Raw genomic sequence first — 20642 nt, 5'->3', positions numbered from 1 at the left:
GTGACTTGCTTCCATTTGTCCTAGAAGTACCCATTGACCATTCAGATTTGGTGGCTGATCTTCTAAAAGAGCTCTCTAATCACAACGAGCGGGTGGAGGAGCGGAAAGGAGCCCTCCTGGAACTGCTGAAGATCACAAGGGAGGATAATCTCGGAGTTTGGGAGGAACATTTCAAAACCATTCTGCTCTTGCTCCTGGAAACGCTTGGAGACAAAGATGTGAGATGTAGATTTTTCTTAACTGTCCAGTAGAACTGCTTTATTTGGGGCGATAGGTCTGCAAATCAATTCAACCGACATTTGTTACATTTGTATGGCATCTCATCAGTGATGCTGCATTTCTTGTTTTGTTTTCTGCTAAGGTTATTGACTGCTTGCATTATTAGTGTACTTGATGACAAATTTCAAGGTTCTCCGTAGTGTCTGTTCTCCCCTCCCTTCACACTCCCTGTGTGTTTAGTAACAAGAAATTGAAAATTGAACTAGAATCAGAAATAATTTTCGAAGGCAGTGTATATGGCTGATGTTTTCTCACAATCATTTTTCTTAGTATCAACATGAGTTTTGATAGTCCTACATGTTTAATCACAGCATCATCACATATGTATGAAGATCTGGTGACTTGGAGTACAAGTCTGCTAATCTGTGAGTTTTGCAGATGAAAAGTAAAGGGCATAATTTGTAGGCTGAGTATTCCTCTGCTGAAATAATAGATCTATTTGGAATGGCTACTAGCCAAAAACTTAATGTAACAGTTGTGTAAGTAAAGCAGCTGCTATAAATCCCTTCTCCTAAGGATCTTTTAATATATAAAGGATTAACACATAGGTCGGTAGTGACTATAAAAATTGACTGTTCTTGAAAGTAATTTCCAGAGGAGTTACAGTAGATCAGAGCTGCTCTTGTAATAGTACATGATAAACAGATTTGTTGCATATATGGAGACCAATCTGATATCTGCAGAGCTAAGAGAAGAGGAAGAGGAAAACAAATACAGTCTGAATGTCTTTATATATTCAATTATATATTATTCAATTATATATTATTCAATAATGCAATTATGCTGCTTTGGCTATTAATTTATACTTAATTGCCAGAAGAGTATGGAATTTAAAAACACAGTCATTCTGATTCTATCAGAGGGAACAGTCATTTTGTATAAATGTTTCTGCAACAGAAAGCAAGCAGACCAATTCTTGTTTTTTGGCTGTTGATCACACTGCTTGATCCACTGGAGCTGGTAGAGCTGTGTAAGATTTCTACTGCTTTAAAGAGCCATGAGAATTTGCTTCAAAATGCAATTTTGATGAGAAATTACATTTTTTTACATGGATTTCTCTTTGACACAGCATTCAATAAGAGCCTTGGCACTGCGAGTCCTTAGAGAAATCCTACGGAATCAGCCGGCAAGGTTCAAAAACTACGCAGAGTTGACCATCATGAAAACGCTGGAAGCACACAAGGATTCCCACAAGGAGGTGAGTGAGCGTTTTGGCAGTGCTGCTGGGAAAAGAATATTGAAGAAATGTGAGATTTAACAAGCAAGCATGCTGACCCATCTTGACAGTAGAAAAGAACAATATGAAGTCACCTGAGTACTGAAGATGGATACTTGCTGAAGCAAGAAGGAAAACGTTGAGAGCAGCAGACTCATTTTTAGTGTATTTGGATCTATCTGGTGTTGTAGGCCGCTGCTGGTGGGTTGTTCTGGGAGTGGTAGGAGGGTGCATTTTTCTTAAGTTAGTGGAGCTCATTAAGGGCACTGTGGTCCCTCAGTCTGCACAGGGAGGGTTGGGAAGTGTATTGAAAAAACGCAAAGGCTGTAATAAAGCAGAGCTGTGTGAAAAGTATGAAATGGAGCCACAGTGGAGAATTTGAAGTGTGGAATAACAGCAGAAAGTGGGCAAAGGGGGCGTGCTGCTGAAAAGAAGCTGTGGCAGTGAAGAGGAAGCCAAGGGAATGTTGAGTGCCATTTTCCTATTGCAAGAGAACTTATGCAAAATTAAAAGTATTCTGGACTAAAAAATACAGGGACGTGATGGTTGTATTGGAAGTAGATCAAAGTACATTAAAGGTCAGTCTTTGCATATTGGCTTCCAAGATAGATCTTTTCTATCTTCTGCATGCTGCAAGTTTGAACCAAACCCTGGAAAACAGCAAGTGAATTCCCGTCTGTTTCAGCAGTGTCTTAGTTACCAAACTTCTTCCTGTGAAACTTAAAAGCTTTTCATCTTCCCTACGAAAGGCCTGCCCTAAACTAGCAATACTAGGTATCTCTGTCTGGAGAGCGTTTTTGGCTATGGAAAAGATCATTGTATAGATCGGACTGCTTCCAGAGCATTGCATAACTGAGACAAGGTTGCATTAGCTGTGCATAGCAAAACTGTACTGTTTAAAAATCAAAACAATACCAAATACACCCCCCAGGGAAGAAGGAACCTAACAGGCTGGATATCCCTTAAATACCGAAGCAGAAAATGTTTAATCCTTTAGTGAATGAGGACTGCCACAGTCTGCCTGTCCTCCTCAATTTAGAGCTTTTGCACTCCTGTCATTTTCAGTTCAGAGTAATAAGGAGCAGTTGTGAATTGATTTCCTGATAAAGTAGTCAGACAAAACATTGTGTTCTGAAGGAGTGCCTTTTATTGGCAAGTTTTCCTGGTTACATACTTCTCAGCTCACCTTGACTCAGTGCCCTTTTTTTTTCCCCCTCACAAAATCTTCCAAAGGCGCAGTGCCTTTCCAGATGGTCTCGGATGCTTTTAATGCCTTTCAGAGCTGCTCTGTCCTTGTATGAGTGACAGCTTTTACTGAAATTAGGTATAATGTTGAAAACATGACATTTCACGCCTCTTACTCCCCACACAACGTTCATGTTTATAGCATGGAAAGGTTTGTTTTAGGATTTGCATGTGAGATGCCTTCTGAGGAAGAGCAGGGAAGGGGAAGGATCAGCTTTTGTAACAGAAAGTAAAACTCAAGCCAGGAACAAAGAGTCATGAGTTCTGGCACTTCTTTGTAAAAGAGTAAGTTTGAGCTGTATTGCTCTCAGCAAGTGGCCGCTGTTCTGCACGTAGCATTCCTTTGATTTTTTTTCCAGTGGTTTTGCATAGCATTGTTATCATTAAAAAATATCACATTTACAACTGCTCCAATGAGACCTTTGGGTTATGGCTGTCATAGCAGGACACTGCAGGTGTAGTTCCATTTTTTTCTGTCTCTAAGCAATTGTTTGTACAGCTGTATTAAGTGTTGGTACTGGTGGTGTAATAGGAGTGAACAGCCTGAAGAATGGGTGTCTGGTGTTACCTGCCTTATGCTGTAGGAGGAGTGTGCTGTTTCTTGAGCTTATATATATATATATATATATATATATATATATATATAAGAAAATCACTACAAAAACAACCCAAGAGCATGATATTTGTGTCCCACCCACTTTATTCACAGAGTTTATTGAGGATGTTGCTATTGGAACATAGTATTTCTCAGTCTATGTATGTGTATTTTCTCATCCCTGTGTAAATGGGGCTCTCAGAACCAAGTTAAGAAAAGTTTCCCAATCTTCACTTGAGTGTCTACATGAATTAGGCTGAATATGCACCTGTGAAAATGCTGTAGGTATATATATATATAAAAAATATATACACATACACATTTATATATATATATATATATATATATTTTTATATATATATATATATATATATACACACTTTTTTTTTTAACCTGTACCTGGGATTTGCTGATTCCGTTAAGTCTGTGAAAAATTAACTGAGTCTATTTGGGTATGGCTGAGTTGGCTGAACTCATAGCCCTGGGCCAGAATGTCACAGATTGCCATCCAACAGAGGCCCTCCAGCTTACACTCGCTGCTGACTTTGCAGCACTGCTATCTCCTGGGGTTGTGGAGGAGCTGCCCTTTGACTTGATCCCGCTCAGTGAGAGACTAAGTGAAAATTCACCAGTTTGAAAGGCTTTTAGAATAGCTGAATAGAGAATGGAAAGATTTTAGTGGTCTGTCTTATAGTTCTATTTTTCACTGAAACTGAGTAATATTAAAAGCAGTGGCCGTACTGTCCTTAGACTACATAAAATAAAATCTTCATACTGTAAAAATGATTTGGAGAAAAGGTGTTATATCATAGCAGGGGGTTGAAAATCTATGTGCAGGGTCACTAGCCAATAGACCAGGCTGCCCAGAGCCACATCCAGCCTGGCCTTGAATGCCTCCAGGGATGGGGCATCCACAGCCTCCTTGGGCAACCTGTTCCAGTGCATCAGCACCCTCTGGGTAAAAAACTTCCTCCAAATATCTAACCTAAACCTCCCCTTTCTCAGCCTAAAACCATTCCCCCCTTATACAGTAGAGTTAAGAAAGTTCTAATCCCTGAGCAGTGAAATAACCTGATAGGACATCTCACTAGGGTTCATGTTTCTGCCTTGTATTAGAAAACAAAATTGGTTTGTGGTTTGAGATCATTTCAAACAGGCTGCATGAATCAGCAGAAAATTACTCCTTGGAGAGATCTGTACCTACTTCGCTCTTGCTTGCTTACCTGAGTTTTTCCCCTTTAGCACAGGAACTGATAATTGCCTGTACATTATTGCTGCCATTTTCTGTAATGTTTGGGCTAATGAGCAATCAGCATAAAATGACCAAGCAAAGAGAGAGGAGTTTGAACAGGAGCACAGTGCAGAGCCATTAACCTAAGACGGCTGCAAGAAGTCATTTGCACTGAGTCATTTCTTTGAAAATTGGTAAGAAAGTTAATTTGTCTTCACAAATACAGTATTGCTTATGTTCAGCATGGCCATCATCACTTTCAGAACCTGACAGGCACCTGGGGAACCTGCTTTAGCTGGGGGTTTGGACTAGATGATCTCCAAAGGACCCTTTCAGCCCCTACAATTCTGTGAAATATCATACCTTCCTCCATTTGAGTGCCAATATTTAGCTAAAAGATAGTCTGAAACTAAAGGTGCTGTGGCTTTATTACAACTGGAAGCATCAATGTTATGTCAGCATGGTTGGATGTGTTTGGATGCCTGAATGTGTTTTGCCAAATGAAGCTGAAGCCTTTGAATGGTTGGATCTTTGCTATGGCTAGAAGGACATAGACTTATGCCTTCTGTTGTTGAAGGCAAAGTGTAGCATCAATGAAGCAGCACAGCTAAGGGACGCCAGAGCAGAAAACGCGGGATGTGGAGTGGATGCTGTACCCCTTGTTGTGTGGGTACAAATGAAGGAGGTCAGCAAAGCATTGACCTCAGTGCAGGTCCAAAATTAACATAACCCTGGGCTACAGACTAGGAGGCTCTGAGTTGGGATTCATGTTTAGTTTGTACTTTTTAATGCTAGCCTCTTTTTACACCGTTTGTTGTATAATAGTCTGTTCAGTACTGTTAATTTAATGGGATGATGTGAAGAGTCAAGCCTGCTTCAGTCATAACTGTAAATATTTATGGGAGTTGACATGTAAATGCCTTTCACTTACTTTTAGAGCATTAGAATGTAATTGAAGTTGTGGATGGTATTAAATCTTGTTGATTTTTATCACTCTTTGTTTGGAGTTACTTGGAAGAGAGCTGTCCTTCTTTTGCCAATTGGTTAATATTAACTCATTTGTTCCAGTGTACTTACTCACCCATAACTAAGGAGGGATGCTGTGCGCTGACCCAATACCATTGATATGACATTGCTTCAGATTCGTTGCAGCAAAATGAGTATAAGTTCTTATTCTTTAGTATAGTCAAATAGAAATAGTTATCTTGTGAAACTGCTGTGCATCTTCACTACCGATAATCATTGGACAGCTCATTCTTTGCTTTGTTTCTGCTGCTCTATTTTTCTCTGTAGCAAAGCCTAGCTGATTGGTACTTTATGTATGTAAGGAAAAGACTTTGAGCCATGTATGAGATACCTAATTTTGGTCTTTTAAAATGCAGGAAATCCACAGGCATAATTGGGATGTAACACCCTTGTTGTAATGACCTAAAGGAAGGTGAAAAGAGCAAATCACAGCTATGTATTACCTTTAATCGTCACTAACTTGAGTTGTTTTAGACTGACCCTTGACTTTTATAAGATGATTTGCAGTTGTCCTCCAATTATGATACACTCGGTATCATTTTCTGTGAAACATAGCCTACTAAAGAAAAATGCTAAATGATCAATCTGCAAGGTTAGTTAACTCATAGCCTATGCTGGAAGCTGCCAAGCACTGCAGATTAACAGGTGATGTTTTACTGTGTACTTTTCTGTGCTTCATCTAATTCCCAACACATATGAAATATTTAGTGCCCAGGAGAAGCAATCTAATCTACCTCACCTCCTCTGAATCCCTTAGATTTCTTCATCTGCTTAGTACTCCCCCTTGCTGAGTCCACTTCCTGCTTTGAAACTCAGTGCTTAATTGTTTGTTCCTGTCTGGATCAGACTGTATGCCTTTCAGGGATGGGAGTTTGCCTGGCTAGGCAGTGGTAAGCCTCCATTCCCTCCAGCTTAGATTGTGCAGGCTTTAAGTAACCACCTTTAAATGCCAAAAGTTGGTTCTAAAAACAAAGCTGTGTGCCTTGTAAGCCCAAAAGCAAAATGTTGTTTTTCTGCTCAGTAAACTTCTAGTCCCTTATTTGTATCACAACAGAGTAAAAAGCCTCTTAAAGGTTTTTTGATTTTTTTTTCTCTCTTAAAAACAACGAAAACATACATTACTTAATTCCATGTATTGTACAGAGGTAGTGCAGCTAGTATTTGTACTCCAGCTTGTAATCTAATATGTATTCCCATACAGCTCTCATCTAGGTATATGGGTGCTGCTCTACTCAGTTCTCAATGTGTTACACTGGTGCCCTGCGCAGCCTGTGAATTGGGCATGTTATTTTTTCAGCGAGTCCACTAGGAAACACAGCTTATGTTACACCAGCAGAAGTCAGGCTCAATCTAGTCTCTAGAGTGTAGAGCAAAAGGTAAGCCTTTAGAAAGGAGAAAAACCTGCTTCTTCAAGGCAAAGTGCTATCGTTTAGATCTGCATTCCTGGCCTACCTGCCTTGTGTTGAATGGCATCAAACTACTCAGTTCCAGACATGGTTTGCTTTGAGCTTTTACTAGGAGGTAAAGTCATGTTTGTGACATACCTTACACACAGCTTAGTGTCAGTATTTTTCAAGCACTGCAGGCTCTCTCTGGTTTTACTGATCTTGCATCGTAGGCACCCTTTTGAACTTGTTTCTTCCAGCTGTTACCATCATTTTAACACTCAACTAGTTTTCTTTTTTGTTTTTGAAATAATTGAACACAATTGCAGTAGGTTAGACAAAAACTCTGCTCCATATCCTGCTGTAGACAATGACCAGCAAGCATGCAGTGGTTCTTCATCAAAGACTTCCTCCCTCCTTAGAGCCGTCCCAAGCTGAAAGTTCTGTCTGCTGACCTTTAGTGGCTCTGCACTGACCTTATCTATTTTTTAATCTATTATCTGCATCCTTCTATGACAGTGAGCTCCTCAGTCTGAGCATACAGTGAACAGCACTGTTTTTTCCCATATTTAAAGAGCATGCATTTCATGGACATAGTTCTTGTGGTTTCTGCTGGTAGCTTGAACCTAATGGGGCTGTTCCTATTGCTTCCCAGTGTCTATCTGCTGATCTTTCCCCAAAGATGGGTGGAAGAGCTGTTGTTTGATGTTTGCTCATTTCTTCCACTTCTTTTTTTAAGGTTGTTTCACTCTGGTCAGATTAAAACCCTGATTTAAAAAGATGTTTGATTTTTTGATATTTTATATATAATTTGCAAGACATGGTTGTTGTGCCTCACGGCAAAATGTCTTCACTAAACTCAGCTATAATTGCGTACCCTTGTTGCCAAACAACCTGGCAGTTCCCAGCTTTTGATAATGCAGTTCCCTCTCTGCAGGAATATTGCTGCCTTTCGTTGGCATTACTGGGAATGCAACTCTGAATGGGCTGTGCTCATATTCAAAGACAGGCTTTCCCTCATGGGATGCACAGTTGGTCTGGATGGCTAAATGCTTTATTCTGTCAAAGCCAGAATCAAAGACCTTCTGGGCAGGACTGCTATTTGTATTGCAGACTGGTTGCGTTTTTGCTTTCTGTGTCAGTGGAGATGAAGGAGGGAAGAGCTTGTCCTATGGGTTCACTCACAGCTGGTACTGCCCTGCACCTTCATCTGCGCTCTGTTTCCTGCTGTTCCTTTCCAAGGCAGCTAGCTACCTGCAGAGCCTCTGAATCAAGCAAGCATGTAAGCACACGCTTGAGCCCCATTGACGTCAGTAAGACTCAAGCGTGTTATTAAAGCCAAATATATGCTTAAGGGGGATGCTGAAGAGTGGCTTGGATGCAGATGCTGTCTGCCAGATGTGCTCTTGAAAGACTTGGAAATGTCTCCAGTGTTGTCACGTTTACAAGCCAGTATCAGCAGGAAGCCTTCTGGACGTGAGTAATATGTCCTTCTGTATTCAAAGGATGTGCACTGCATGGAGGAGTAATGCAAAATGCCCAACTGCTGTGCAAATACAGCCAGATGCGTGCTAGAAATGGCCAGCTTTGCTAAAGAAGGACTTGTAAAGGTGCAGAACATTTTATGTCTGTACAGTTTTTCTTGCCTACCCTATGATATGCAAAATAAATATGACCTTTTTTGCACTTTAAATCCTGGCTCATTTTGTAAAGAACTGCTGCTGTATTTCAAGCCATGATGCTTGGAAATAGCAATAAGCTTTTAAAGGGAAGGTTTTGGTCTCATACACTGTCCTCATAACTGTGCGAACAGCTGTAGAGCTCTACCTCAGAATTACTGAAATTTTTACCTAATCCAAATTGGCAGCAGTGCTGACAAAGGCAACTTCAGCAATCGAGGTCTCAGATTGGCTCCCACCCGTGCCTTGCCTAAGTGCAATGTTTGTACCACATGAAATATCTAAAATCACTTTTATTGTTGGATACTTCACAGGTGCACAAGTAACCTTTGGCCGTTCCCGTTTCAGGGAGGCAGCAGCTGTCAACATCAGTGGAGGATCCGTGATTGTGTTGTAGCCATGATGAGTTAAGGCTGTGGGTGAAGCAGGTTTAGCAGACAGGGATAATTACTTGCTAAGTCAGTAGTCTATCTGAGCTGGTCACTTTTCATTGCTTCTATCTTAAGATTAATTAGTCTTTTCTGGAGTATGTTTTGTAGTCCAGGCAGAGAGAGATTCCTGTCCTAGTGAGGACTGGGATAAACTTCCAAATGCTCCTGCTACATACATACATTATGTACATTAGTTCCTTTCAAAAGTACATCTTTTGGGGCTTCAGTAGGGCTGTACCTGTTTATGTGTTGCCTGAGTCAAAGAGAAACCCCAGAGCTGGATTTGATGTTGTGTGGAAGAAGGGATTGAAGAGAGTTCAGCAGCCATGGCTTCAGTCTCAGTGATTGACCTGTGGCTTCATTTGTTTTGGTGTCTCTTCTCTTTTTCTTATTGTCTGGGACAGATTTTCCTTGGGTTTGTTGCCCAGAAATTAGCACATACACTTGAAGAAAGAAGGCCTGCTTCCTGTCCTGTTGCTTTGGGGTTTTTAAATCCAATTACTGCAGAATGTAAAATAAATTCCCATTGGAGGAGAAAATCAGGTCCTTCCTCTTTCATCTACCTGTCCTATCCACTGGGGAAAAGTGTGAAATATATGGATTTGCCTTTTTTTTGGGTGAAGGGTAGTACTGAGTTTAGGACCTCCCTCACCCTGTGTGACTGCTTTACAGTGTGAAGGAGCTACAAAAGGTGGGTGCTGCCTCTGTCTCCAGGTTGTTCTTCCTGTCATGTTTTATGACATCCCAGCACTGTCTTCATGTATTAAATACGCTCAGAGCACTGTTGCCTGGTTATAGATTATCCTGAATCTTTCTTGGCTCCGTAAGCAGTGCTTATCTGGGACTTGGCAGGACACAGGTGAGCAGGCATGGTTTTCTCAGCCTGGGCACCCAAGCACTCAGCAGAGCAGATGCATATTAAAAAGCATAATATCATTCATTGTGGTATTAAGCAATTGTGTTTCGTATTAAGTTCGAGCTGGTGGGTTTAGATTCCCTGACAGTGGCTAGAGTGCTGTGTTAGCAGGGCAGCAGTGCCTGTCTTTCTTGGGTGGCAGATGATTCCCAAACTTTGACATGATTACTTCAGGTGGGAGGAACTGCGTACCATTGTCTGGCTGGAACAAACATGTCTCCGGCAGTGAAGAACAAGAATTCTTATACTTGATCACCTCTCAGATGAGCCTCCTGCCGTTTTATTAGTAAACATCCCCAAGTATTTCCTGGCATTTGTTCCTAGTATGCACAGGTGTTTTTGGCTGTGCAACCTCACTCATGTATGGTTTTCTCTGCTTTCCTTTCAGGTCGTCAGAGCTGCTGAGGAAGCTGCTTCTACCCTGGCAAGCTCCATCCACCCTGAGCAATGCATCAAGGTGCTTTGCCCCATCATTCAGACTGCAGATTATCCAATTAATTTAGCTGCCATCAAGATGCAGACAAAGGTCATTGAGAGGATTTCCAAGGAATCATTACACCAACTCCTTCCTGATATTATTCCTGGCTTGTTACAGGTATAGAATCTAACATCACAAATGCTCCTTGAGCACAAACCATCACTGAGATGTTCTGCACTTTGAGCATGCTTTGCACATGAATTAGAAGCACAGCAGGCCAGATAGGAAGGACTGTTTTCCCTCTGAAATCAAGACTAAACTGCTCACTGTCTACATTCAGTCTCTTTTATAACCCTGGGTGGGGAGCTGTGTTTTTGCCAGCACTAAGACTTGATTTTACATTGTGAATTTATCTTTCAGTGCTGGTTGTGGTGGGGTTGTATTCAGTCCCCTTGCACAAGGGTACTGCCTGCTAGCGGGCAGCCCCAGCCCTGCAGCATCACTCCTTGTGGCTTTCCCAGCAGAGGAATCATCTATAATGATGATGACTTATGCAATTTTGAATGCTTAAGTACAGCTATTCGATCCAAATGCCTATTTGGATAGAACATCGAAACACCAAACGATGCTTTGTTTCATATTCTAAAAGATGTAACCATTGGGCCATTTTTGCTGCTCACACATTTCCTTTAGTTGGTTGGGTTTTGGTTAGAAAAGACTCATCTAAAGGCACACTCAGAGCACTGTGTCCATAATACAAGACATCCTGATCATAACATATGTCATAAGGTCATCTGAACTGGACACAGGAGTGTGTGTAATTGATAGAATCCACCTGATGGGAAGCCGTTCTTGCTTAATGACATAAAACCTAAGACCTGACTTATACATTAATAGCCTAATATGAGGGCATTACAGAAAGGATATTTTATAGTATAAATAGAATGTGCTGGATGGTTGTATTCTCTTGCTCTTTGATTGTTCACATTGCAAGAGCCTTTCTATTAATCTGGTAGGCTAAACAACTCTTGAGTGTATTGATCATTAAGGATGTTGGTGCATGCTGTTTGATGTGACCATTTTTTCTTGTTTCCTAGGGTTATGACAATACAGAGAGCAGTGTCCGTAAAGCTAGCGTATTTTGCCTGGTGGCAATTTATTCAGTAATTGGTGAAGAACTGAAACCTCATCTTGCACAACTCACAGGAAGCAAGGTATGGGAGTAATGCCTTTGGTATTTTGACAACAAACAATGCGTTTATAGTAGCTCTGGGTTGAATTCTCTGTACTGTGTTGGATCCTAATGAGTTAGACTGACTGATCCTGCCAACATCACTAGAGCAACATGGATCTTGTCCAGCACTGTGAGAATTTCGGACCCTGAAGAACAATTTTTGAAAGGAATTCAGGGACCAGTTTCTCGATGCATTTGATCTTGTGCTACTGCAAGCTGCTACTGAGCTGGTCATTCCCATGACAGTTGTGCTTTCCTTAGCTCTTATGCATTGCATCGTTAGGTGAAATGCAGTGAATCGCATCAGATGGCTTCACTGGTTGAAAAAACAAACCTGAAGTATTAAATTAATTAATTTGTAGCTGCTCTATTGCTTGACAGTTAATCTAATGCGAAGAGTGGTGAGAATGCGTGGTTGGGATGGGTGGGAGAACAAGACATCTCCTTATAGCAGCAGGTCTTAATTAGGGCAGGTAAAAATGCAGGTGGAGCTTCACTCTTAATAGCATTACAGATGTGTCCTTTTCTTCCTGGGACACCAGCAAGTTTAAATGACCTTTTGAATGCTTTTCTACCTATGCTTATGTTAGAAGCAAAGCTCAAATTCTGACCTGATGCTGCAGATGAAATCCATTTTCAGTTCAGCTCTGTCCTTCAGACGAGAGCTGACATTCAGGAAGCTGTCACAAGGCTTCTCCTGTTTGAAGTCATAATACCTGAGATTTCTTTGCAATTTTAAAATCAATTCTGCATCGTTGTCTCTGAATGTGAATAGCTACTTCCAGATGAAGCCCTCTGAACTGTTTTGAACCAGTGGTTTCTTTAATGGGTAGGAAGTGTGATGTAGGCCGAAACAGAATCTGAGATTTAAGACAGTACAAGTCAACACAATTCAATCCAACTTAAATTACTTTCACCTCCCATTTACTCTGGAAAAAGAGCTAAGGATGCTGAGACTTACCTAATTCATGTTTAGGCAGTTGTTGTAGAGGCTCTATAATCCCAGTATCCTAGGTGCCACGGACATACTCCACCACAAAACTAACTGTAAACATGTGAGTAATTCTTCCGAGTTTATGCAGGCTGCCTACGTGTTTAAAGCTAAATACATGCGTGAGTCATTACAGGATCTGGGCCTAAGGTGGTAAGGCAGAGTAAGAAAACAACCCCTTGCAAAGGAAGTGTGTAGTCATAACAGCTGCAGTTTCACTAGAGGAACCAAGTAGTGAAGATACTTAAATGTCATTAAAAATGAATGCTCTGTAAAGAACAAAGCCCATCCCACCTCTCTTCTCCAAGCACAGTGAGTTCAGGGTATTTCACAGGGGAGGGACCATAGCTCTTGGGTTACTGCAGTGTGAGTGAATTCCATACCTGTCTGAAGTCCCACTGACCTCTGTGGGAAACCTGCTCACCTAGAGCAATCTGGGTGAAGGCTGTGAATTGATGACTGCTGAAGTGAAACACAGATGATTTTTACATACAATTAATTCAAATACTATTAAATTAAAACTCAGTGGCTTCCTCTCCTGGCTCTGCATGTTCCGAATTGAGCTCAGCTTTGCTTCTGCTTTTCCTCAGGGAGCCTGGTGCCAACTTGGTCTAACAGCGTTCACTGCAGAATCCATAGTTAAGACTCGCAGTCAGTTTTTTGTCCATCTGTTTTTCCTGGCATCTTCTCCTGATATTTGTTGTTTCTTTCAGATGAAGCTACTAAACTTGTACATAAAGAGGGCCCAAACTACCAACAGCAACAGCAGTTCCTCTTCAGATGTTTCAACGCACAGTTAATGGAGATACGTGGACATATGTGTAGACTTAGAAGCAATCAACGGTGCCTCTCAGAGACCTTTCTGCTACTCTTCGCTGGCGCACTTCATCAGCTAAAGGAGGCCATGCAGATATTTATTGCAATCAGTATTCTAGTCCCTTAAAGCTTTTATGTAAAACCTTACTGGTATTGAATGTAAAGGAAGCAAGGTCTGTGTTGCAGTCTTCATTAAAAGTGAACAACAGAAAGCCATACTTAAACATATTGTATAGCCTGCTGAAATCTTGGAAATATGTTTAGGTTAGCATTCCAAAAGAGTCAAAAAACCTGGACGTGTGTAAAAGTCAAACAAATCTTGGTTTAGTTCATACCCAGTTTTGGTTTCTGTGCGCTAGTTACTGCTCTTTCCCTGTGGCCACAGCCGTTCTGGCTGCGATCTCCTCTTACAAGTCCTGTGGTCCTGTTTTGTACTTCCTATCGCAGCTTGCCTAATGTGCAGAGTTCTCCACGAGGAGATCTTTGCTGATATGGCTGTGGTTCCAGCCTCTAATGCTTTAATACTGGGATATCAAGTGAGTAATGAAAAAGTAGGTTCTTTTTAAATATCTGAGTTTTTTGTATATAGTTCTTCTGACAGACCTCTGATGGCTGATCTCTCTAACTGCTCTCCAGCCAGCTGTGCTTTGTAGAGCAACTGGGCTCTCGCTACCTTCGTTGACTGTGTAAATATTTCCCCTCTCCCAACCCATTCGGCTCTTTCATGTGCTCGAGACTCTTCAGGTTACTTGTTGCTCCCCAAAGGGACCCTCAGATGCTGTTCTGAGACTGGTGCCTGCGTTTGGACACGAGCTCGGTGGGTGTTGGATTGGGCTTGGGTGTATCCTTGGGTGGACAGTCAGAGCTGGCAAGGCTGTATGGCAGTGCTGCCTTGTGTGAGACTGGCTGTGTTTTTCCTAAAGTCTGTAGCGACAGAGGACTGATTTGCCACTTCAACCAGGACCCATCGATGTTGGTGGTAAATGGCTTTAAATCCACGCAAATCCAGTGTGCTTTGGGCAGACTGTTCATCCAAGAGGACAGAAAGGGAATCTGAAGCTGGACAAAACAACCCTGTGGAAGCTGAGGGTTGGCTGGGATAGTGCTGCTCACCTGCTGTCGTTCCTGTCTCGTGCTTGAAGAGCCTGCAGTGCTGTCTTCTGCCTTTAGAAGCCTCCTTCTTCCCAGCCAGCCCCAGGCACAGCCCTGCTGGGTGCTTTGCATTTTGAAGGGTTGTGATAGACCGTGACACAGACCAGGTAAGAGCCAAACCAGCAGCAGCAGATAACCCACAGCACCATCCTGCTCCAAACTTCTGTTAGCAGCGGCTGAATTTCTGCAGCCTCTGCTTGTGACTGGGGGAGCAGGAGGATGCTTGTGCTGCGTTTGGCCCTAGGCTGGATCCTGGCTGACAGACAGGCCCATCCCAACCTGCTATGGATGGGAACTGGGGTTTTTCCCCCAGTGACAGTGATTGCAGGAGGGTGATGGACCTGTAGCATGTGTTCCCTGGCTGCTCTCAGTGCCTTGGTCTCTCTGCAGCCCCCTTCATTTCCCCTTTGAGGAGCTGAAGGGACACCTTGGTCGCAGACTCAGTGGCAGCATGTGAGCATTGCCAGAACTGCAGCGAGGGGAGCACAGCAAGGAGAAATAAAGCCTTGCGGCCCTCCCTCTCCATCAGTTTGTGCTCCTGTGGCTCAGCCCCAGCCCTGAGGAGCTGTGCTGGGAGGCGATGGCTGGTACAGCTCTAGAAGGGCCGAGGCATATGAGGACTGGGGCTGGGCTGCAAAGCTTTTCCAGCCTCTCACCTGTCTGCCATGGGAGCGGAGGCGACCTGCTCCTGAGGTCATCAGGATGAGACCAGGCTTGGGCCGGCTGCGGGGTTGATCCCTCATGTTCCCTGGTGCTGTGGCTGGAGGGGAACCCTGTGGTCTGACCGTGGGATTCCTCCAGGCCCTCTCTGCTGGCTCAGAAGAACCGTCCTTGCTTGGGAGAGGATTGTCTGCTCCATGCTTGGTGTCTCCCTGTCTGTGGACCATTCCTTTTCAACACCTTTCAGTACGCTTGTTAGACTTTTGTGTTCTGTTTTTTCTAATTTTTTTTGAAGGATTCAGATAATTTTAGTTTAATGTGCATCTATTTTCCCTTTTGAGGAAACGTTCAGCCAACCCATTGGCAGCAGTTTGCTGTCTTGGTTGAATTTTAGTAGCGGGTTGGGTGGTTTTTTCCCCCCCTTTGTTTTGTTTTAGTTGTTACTCTAACTGCTTACTATTTATGCCTCTCTTTCTCCCCATCTCAGTTCACCATCTTCTGTTCCAGCCCTGGGGCTCAGCAGTCAGCATAGCTGACCCGATGGCGCTTAGTTCCTCCCAGCTGTGATGGAGCATTTTGGGTTTGGTTTATTTTTTGTTTTGTTTTGTTTTTTGAATGGCACACTGTAGCAAACCTCCGGGAATCGAATTCCTTCTCAAATGATTTTGTACTTTATAAAATCCTGTTAGTATGCACTGAGAGTGAACGCACTGTAATGTCCCTGAACTGACCCTGGCACCCGTGCTGACACTAAAGGAGTTAGCAGCTCGTCCTATGGAATTAGGTGTGAAATCCACCACGCTCTGTGGCTGCAGAGGTGAGTGCCTGTTTCTCAGATACCATTGGCACACTTGGGGCTGCAAAATAGTAGAACCAGGCCTTACTTTCGTAATCAGATTCCGTTCTGTTTGTCAACAGACGCTCGTTGTGTTCCTTCCTTTCATTACGTGAGTCGGTCGAGGACTGTTCATCCTTTGAGTACTCTAGAAGTATGTTATACCTGTATACAGTAGGGGGCATTCTGCTTAGGTATTTATAAAACACTGCGTATAATGTACATAGTAGGGTTGTTTAGTATATTGAACATGATCATTTTTTTCCTTTGAAGTACTCAAAGGGCTAGCTCTGAATGTCACCTCTCTGATCTCCAGCATTCTGACTTCCAACAGCCGTACAATCGTTTTCTTCTCTCTTCAGCAAAGCATAAAGGTCTCTCTGGCTACAGACCGCAGCGTCCACGCATGTTTGCAGAGAACGATCTGCATGCAGGCAGTGCCTCACCGCACCGGTGAAGCTTGTGTTCACCTTCTCCCAGCAGTAGCCACCTACTGCAGCTGCCTTTTATTTCCTCGCTGCCCATTATGCAGGGCTTCAACTTTTCATACTTTATTAAAAAAAAAAAAAAGAAAAAAGAAAAAAGAAGACAAAAGAAGTGTATTGTTTTTTCTTGCCCGCCATGCTTGAAGTCTGAATGGGAGAGAACTCTCAGCAGACAGCGGCTCCTGGCTGCAGGGTTGCAGAAAGCTCAGATGCGGGTGTGTGTTTTCTGCCATTGGGCGAATCTGGATCCATCTGCCCCCCGGTCTGCGTACCGTAGTTCTCATGTAGTGCAGAATTATCGAGGCATGTGGCTTTCTTAAGGTACACTATGTGTGCTTGCCTGGATTACAATACGAGACTGTCTTTTTTATCGCTTACTACTAGCTTACCAATAACCTCTATCAGTAACCTAACTCACATCTTTGCCGCCCGAACCTTTTCTCCCCGCCCCATAATATTACATGTTAAGGGACAGGAAAATAGACCTTTGTAGAATACAGCAGGACAATGTTGCTAACAATGTTTGAAATGGGAATGAAAACCTCTCTGAAAAGAAACGCCAGCCGCGAGAATTGACTTTGTTGGCACCGTGTTCATGCTCATGTATTTTTTTTTTTCCTATTTTTTCCCCGCTTTTGTCATGTTACATCCATATCTGTATTTATATCTTGTTTGTTTCACTTTTGAGTGTATCATGGCAATTGTACAGATGGTTTTTTGTTTTTTTTTTGTTAACATTTACGTGATAGAATTTGCTAAAAAAAAAAATAAATAAATAATAATAAAACCTTTTGAGTTTGCCCTAGAGCAAGTGGAACGTGGGTTTGTTTTCAGGGGAGGAGCATTAATGGAAGCGTGTTATCCAGCACATCTCCAGCAGCCTTTGCTTGGTAAGGGATTTACTCTCTGTGAACCTTTTGCTTCTCAAAGATTCACTCTCTGTGTTGAAAATGCGTGGAATCTTTCAGTGAAGGGCTGCTCCTGCCTCATGCAGATGGACCTCCTGTGGTAACTACACTGAGGAGATGCTAAGCACGTCCAGACTAAGGGCCTCATCTTCGTTTCCTCCAGTTAAAGGACAAGATGTTTGGGCCTGAAGCTGCTGGGAAAGCGTAACGGGAGTGAGCCCATCTCCTCCACTTGGGAGCTCAGTGCCACATGTGAGCAGGACAAGGGGCAGCAGGAAGGAACCGCTCAGGAACAGGGGAGAAGGAAAAACATCACCTGGGAGCAGCCAAGGGAGCGTGAGGGCAGTGAGAACCAGAATGAGCTGACATGGGACCGGGGGGATTATGGGGTGGAGAGAGGGGTAACGAGTAATTAATGAGGAGAGGGATGAAATTAATAACAGCTCAAAAATGGCTGAGATAACGAACTCCTCTTTAAATCCACCTTTAACAAGAAAGCTGAGGGAAAGGATTTAGATCAATTAAGTGGTAAAATAATAATAATAATCTTGTAAAACAGCAATTGCCACAAGCTAGGGGGAGAACAGCTGGAACGTCTTGCTGGGAAGAGACAGCGGCTGGCTGAGAACTGTACCTGTGGGGTTCTTGGGGGGAGGTTCCTTGTGGTGAGAGCTGTGTGCTCCCTGCCCTGTGCCTTGACCCAGCCACCATTGGGATGGTCTCTTCCAGGAGCAGTCCTGTGTCCCAGTGACACAGTTACACCCTGAGCCCTCCTCTGTTCCTGGATTAGCACAGCCCTTGGTCATCGTGGTTCTTGCTGGGTAGGGGCCCCAGTAAGGCCCAGTCTCCTGCCCCTGTCCTGTGGGCCATCCCAGTGCAGCATCTCCCCTGCTTTGTCCATGCCCAGCCACAGCACAAGCTGGGCCTGCTGCATCTGTGCTCGGGACTGGAAGGGTTACAGCAGCAGCCCTGCTGCAGGGGCCGTTTCTTGCAGCCACTCTATAAATAGGAGCTGCTTTCTTAATCTGCTCCCACTGCTATCCACTCCCCACCAGTTTGTTCCTGCTTTTTCCTGCAGGGAGGTACCTGCAGCCCTGGGCAGCTGTTGGCCCTGCTGTGCCCTAAATGCAGCCCTAAAGGCCCTTTCATGGTGCTCACTGCCATCCTTATTTAAAATTAATAGCCAAAACCAGAGGAGGGAGCTACTGGTGGCTTCTACGGCTTTAGAATCCTGCTTTGTGTCCTCCTGGTGCTTGTTGTGCCACAGATGAGCTTCTAGAAAATGCTTCCAATTTCTGGTGCTGATCCAAACCTCTTTATCATCTTGTTCTGGGGTTTCCTTTTCTCAGTGCAACTTCACTCTGCTGCCACTCGCTCTCCAGAGCTGCTGTATACACCCTCAGCTCACTGATGCAAAGCATTCTCCAAAAAAATCCTGTCTGATATTTTCACTTTCTGATGTGATGTGGCCCACCTTGATCTGTGAACATCTTCCCCCTCGGATGGATGCTGCTGCTGCGCCAAGGTAAGGCCACAAGCTTCTGCTCCCAGCTGTAGTGTCGGGGATGGCCATCTCTTCCTGCCACATCCCACCTGCTCTTGGCTGGGATGTACCCAGGTACCATCCAGTGTTGGTTCAAGCCACCCAAAAGCCTTGGTTTCATTGCTTAATGCAACCAGGGGGAGTTTGCTGATTCGAACACAGAGTGAAAAACCTCAGCAGAAATCAAAGCCCTGGAGGAGACTGGTATGTACAGGAATGTCATTAACAACTAATCCCCTCTAATCCAAGATGACATTATCACACGAGGGCACAAAATGTAATTAGATGTAAACAGTGCTATCTCCAGAGCATGGAGTAAATATTAACCGATCCATCTTCCCAGCTCTCCTGTGGGGATGGCCCAGCTCCTGGGTCGGGCAGGTGGGGAAATGGAAGCCTGTCACTGAGTGAAGCTCACTGTCGTTTGATGGCGAGGTATCACAGCTGTGATTGTTGCTCTAAATCACTACAGATGGTACAGCAGCACCCCCAGGGTGCTGCCAATAGCGCACCTGTGACTGGGCAGGAGGATGGAGGGGGAAGCTCACAGCAGTCCTGGCCATGCATGTTGGAGGGGCGTTTCTGGTAACTTCAACTGGTAGTGATCTGAAACAGGTGTGAAAACACAGGTTTGGATGGGAGTGGCTGGCTGGGAAGCACCAGGAACAAGAGAAAGGCTACACAAGACAAGCATGGCTTGGTGGCACACTCATCAGCTAACTGTTGAGATCATAGTGAATCTGCATGCAGCTTTTCAGGGTGGATAAGGCAAAGAAAGGATGGCCTGCAGCAAAGGACAACCTGCTGCTGGGCTGAGACAAGCCTGAGATCGTGGAGGGTGATAGATAAGGGCTGGAATGGAGCCTTGGGGCATTCAGGGAGGAGAGAAAGGGCAGTGAGCAGGATCCAATGGCCTACAGCTTAGGGCAGGATTGGGAGATGAAAGAGGACAGATGGTGTCAGCCTTCCCAGAGCATGTCCCAAAGCGACCATCAGGCACAGCAGTCAGGGTGAGGGCTGCATAGCTGCATCCCTTGTGCTGTGTCACTGTGAGGGATTCTGAGCAGCTCCTGGTTGACAGACACCTGTACTGATTGTGAGTACGTGGGTACAAGACTGTGAGCAAAAGCAGGCTTGTTTTTAGAATAAAACCCCTCTCCTCCTCCAAAGTCTCATCTTGCGATAAACTTCTATCGTTACCCAAAAGAGTGTTTCCTATGCCCTTCTCTGCAGATTGCCCTGGGTGTGTGGCTGATGCTCCCTGCCCCTGTACATCTCCTGCTTTCCTGCCTGGCTGTATCTGAACAACTTCAACTCCAAACTAGGAGATCTGGTATCACTCGTGTCTTCCACTTATTCCATCTTTGGATCTTCTGTAAACCTAATGACCTTTTCTAAGCGCAGCTGTTCTAAGTGCCACTGGCAATGATTGCCTCTCAGCTCTGCAGTCTCAATCTGTGAGTTACATGCAGCATTGCTCCTATGCTCCTGTACTTTCCCTCGTGTTTAGACCAGAAGTTAAATCTCTCATAAAAGTACATTACAATGGTGCTATGACTCTGGGCACTTGGAATTACAATCCCATTTTAAAAATGCT

General features: G+C 43.7%; 1 protein-coding gene across 50 annotated transcripts in view; it reads left to right on the top strand.

Moving 5' to 3' along the window:
* Positions 1–17401, top strand: part of CLASP1 (cytoplasmic linker associated protein 1) — a 133366-nt gene extending 115965 nt beyond the window's left edge. For 36 of the 50 annotated variants that reach the window (XM_085553281.1, XM_085553289.1, XM_085553277.1 and 33 more), the window contains 5 exons: positions 25–218; positions 1349–1477; positions 10392–10598; positions 11519–11635; positions 13360–17401. In XM_085553281.1, the coding sequence (XP_085409407.1) occupies positions 25–218; positions 1349–1477; positions 10392–10598; positions 11519–11635; positions 13360–13446 (734 nt within the window). In that variant the 3' untranslated portion in view covers positions 13447–17401. The remainder of the gene's footprint in view (positions 1–24; positions 219–1348; positions 1478–10391; positions 10599–11518; positions 11636–13359) is intronic. The other 14 variants (XM_085553290.1, XM_085553282.1, XM_085553287.1 and 11 more) reach the window with 2 other exon arrangements.
* The last annotated feature ends 3241 nt before the right edge of the window (positions 17402–20642 follow it).

Source organism: Coturnix japonica, chromosome 7, assembly GCF_054131305.1.
Source record: "Coturnix japonica strain WE chromosome 7, WE-NBRP24, whole genome shotgun sequence".
Classification (NCBI taxonomy): Eukaryota; Metazoa; Chordata; class Aves; order Galliformes; family Phasianidae; genus Coturnix; species Coturnix japonica.
The sequence above is the reverse complement of the archived record's forward strand: the minus strand, read 5'-3'. Positions and strand labels throughout refer to the sequence as shown.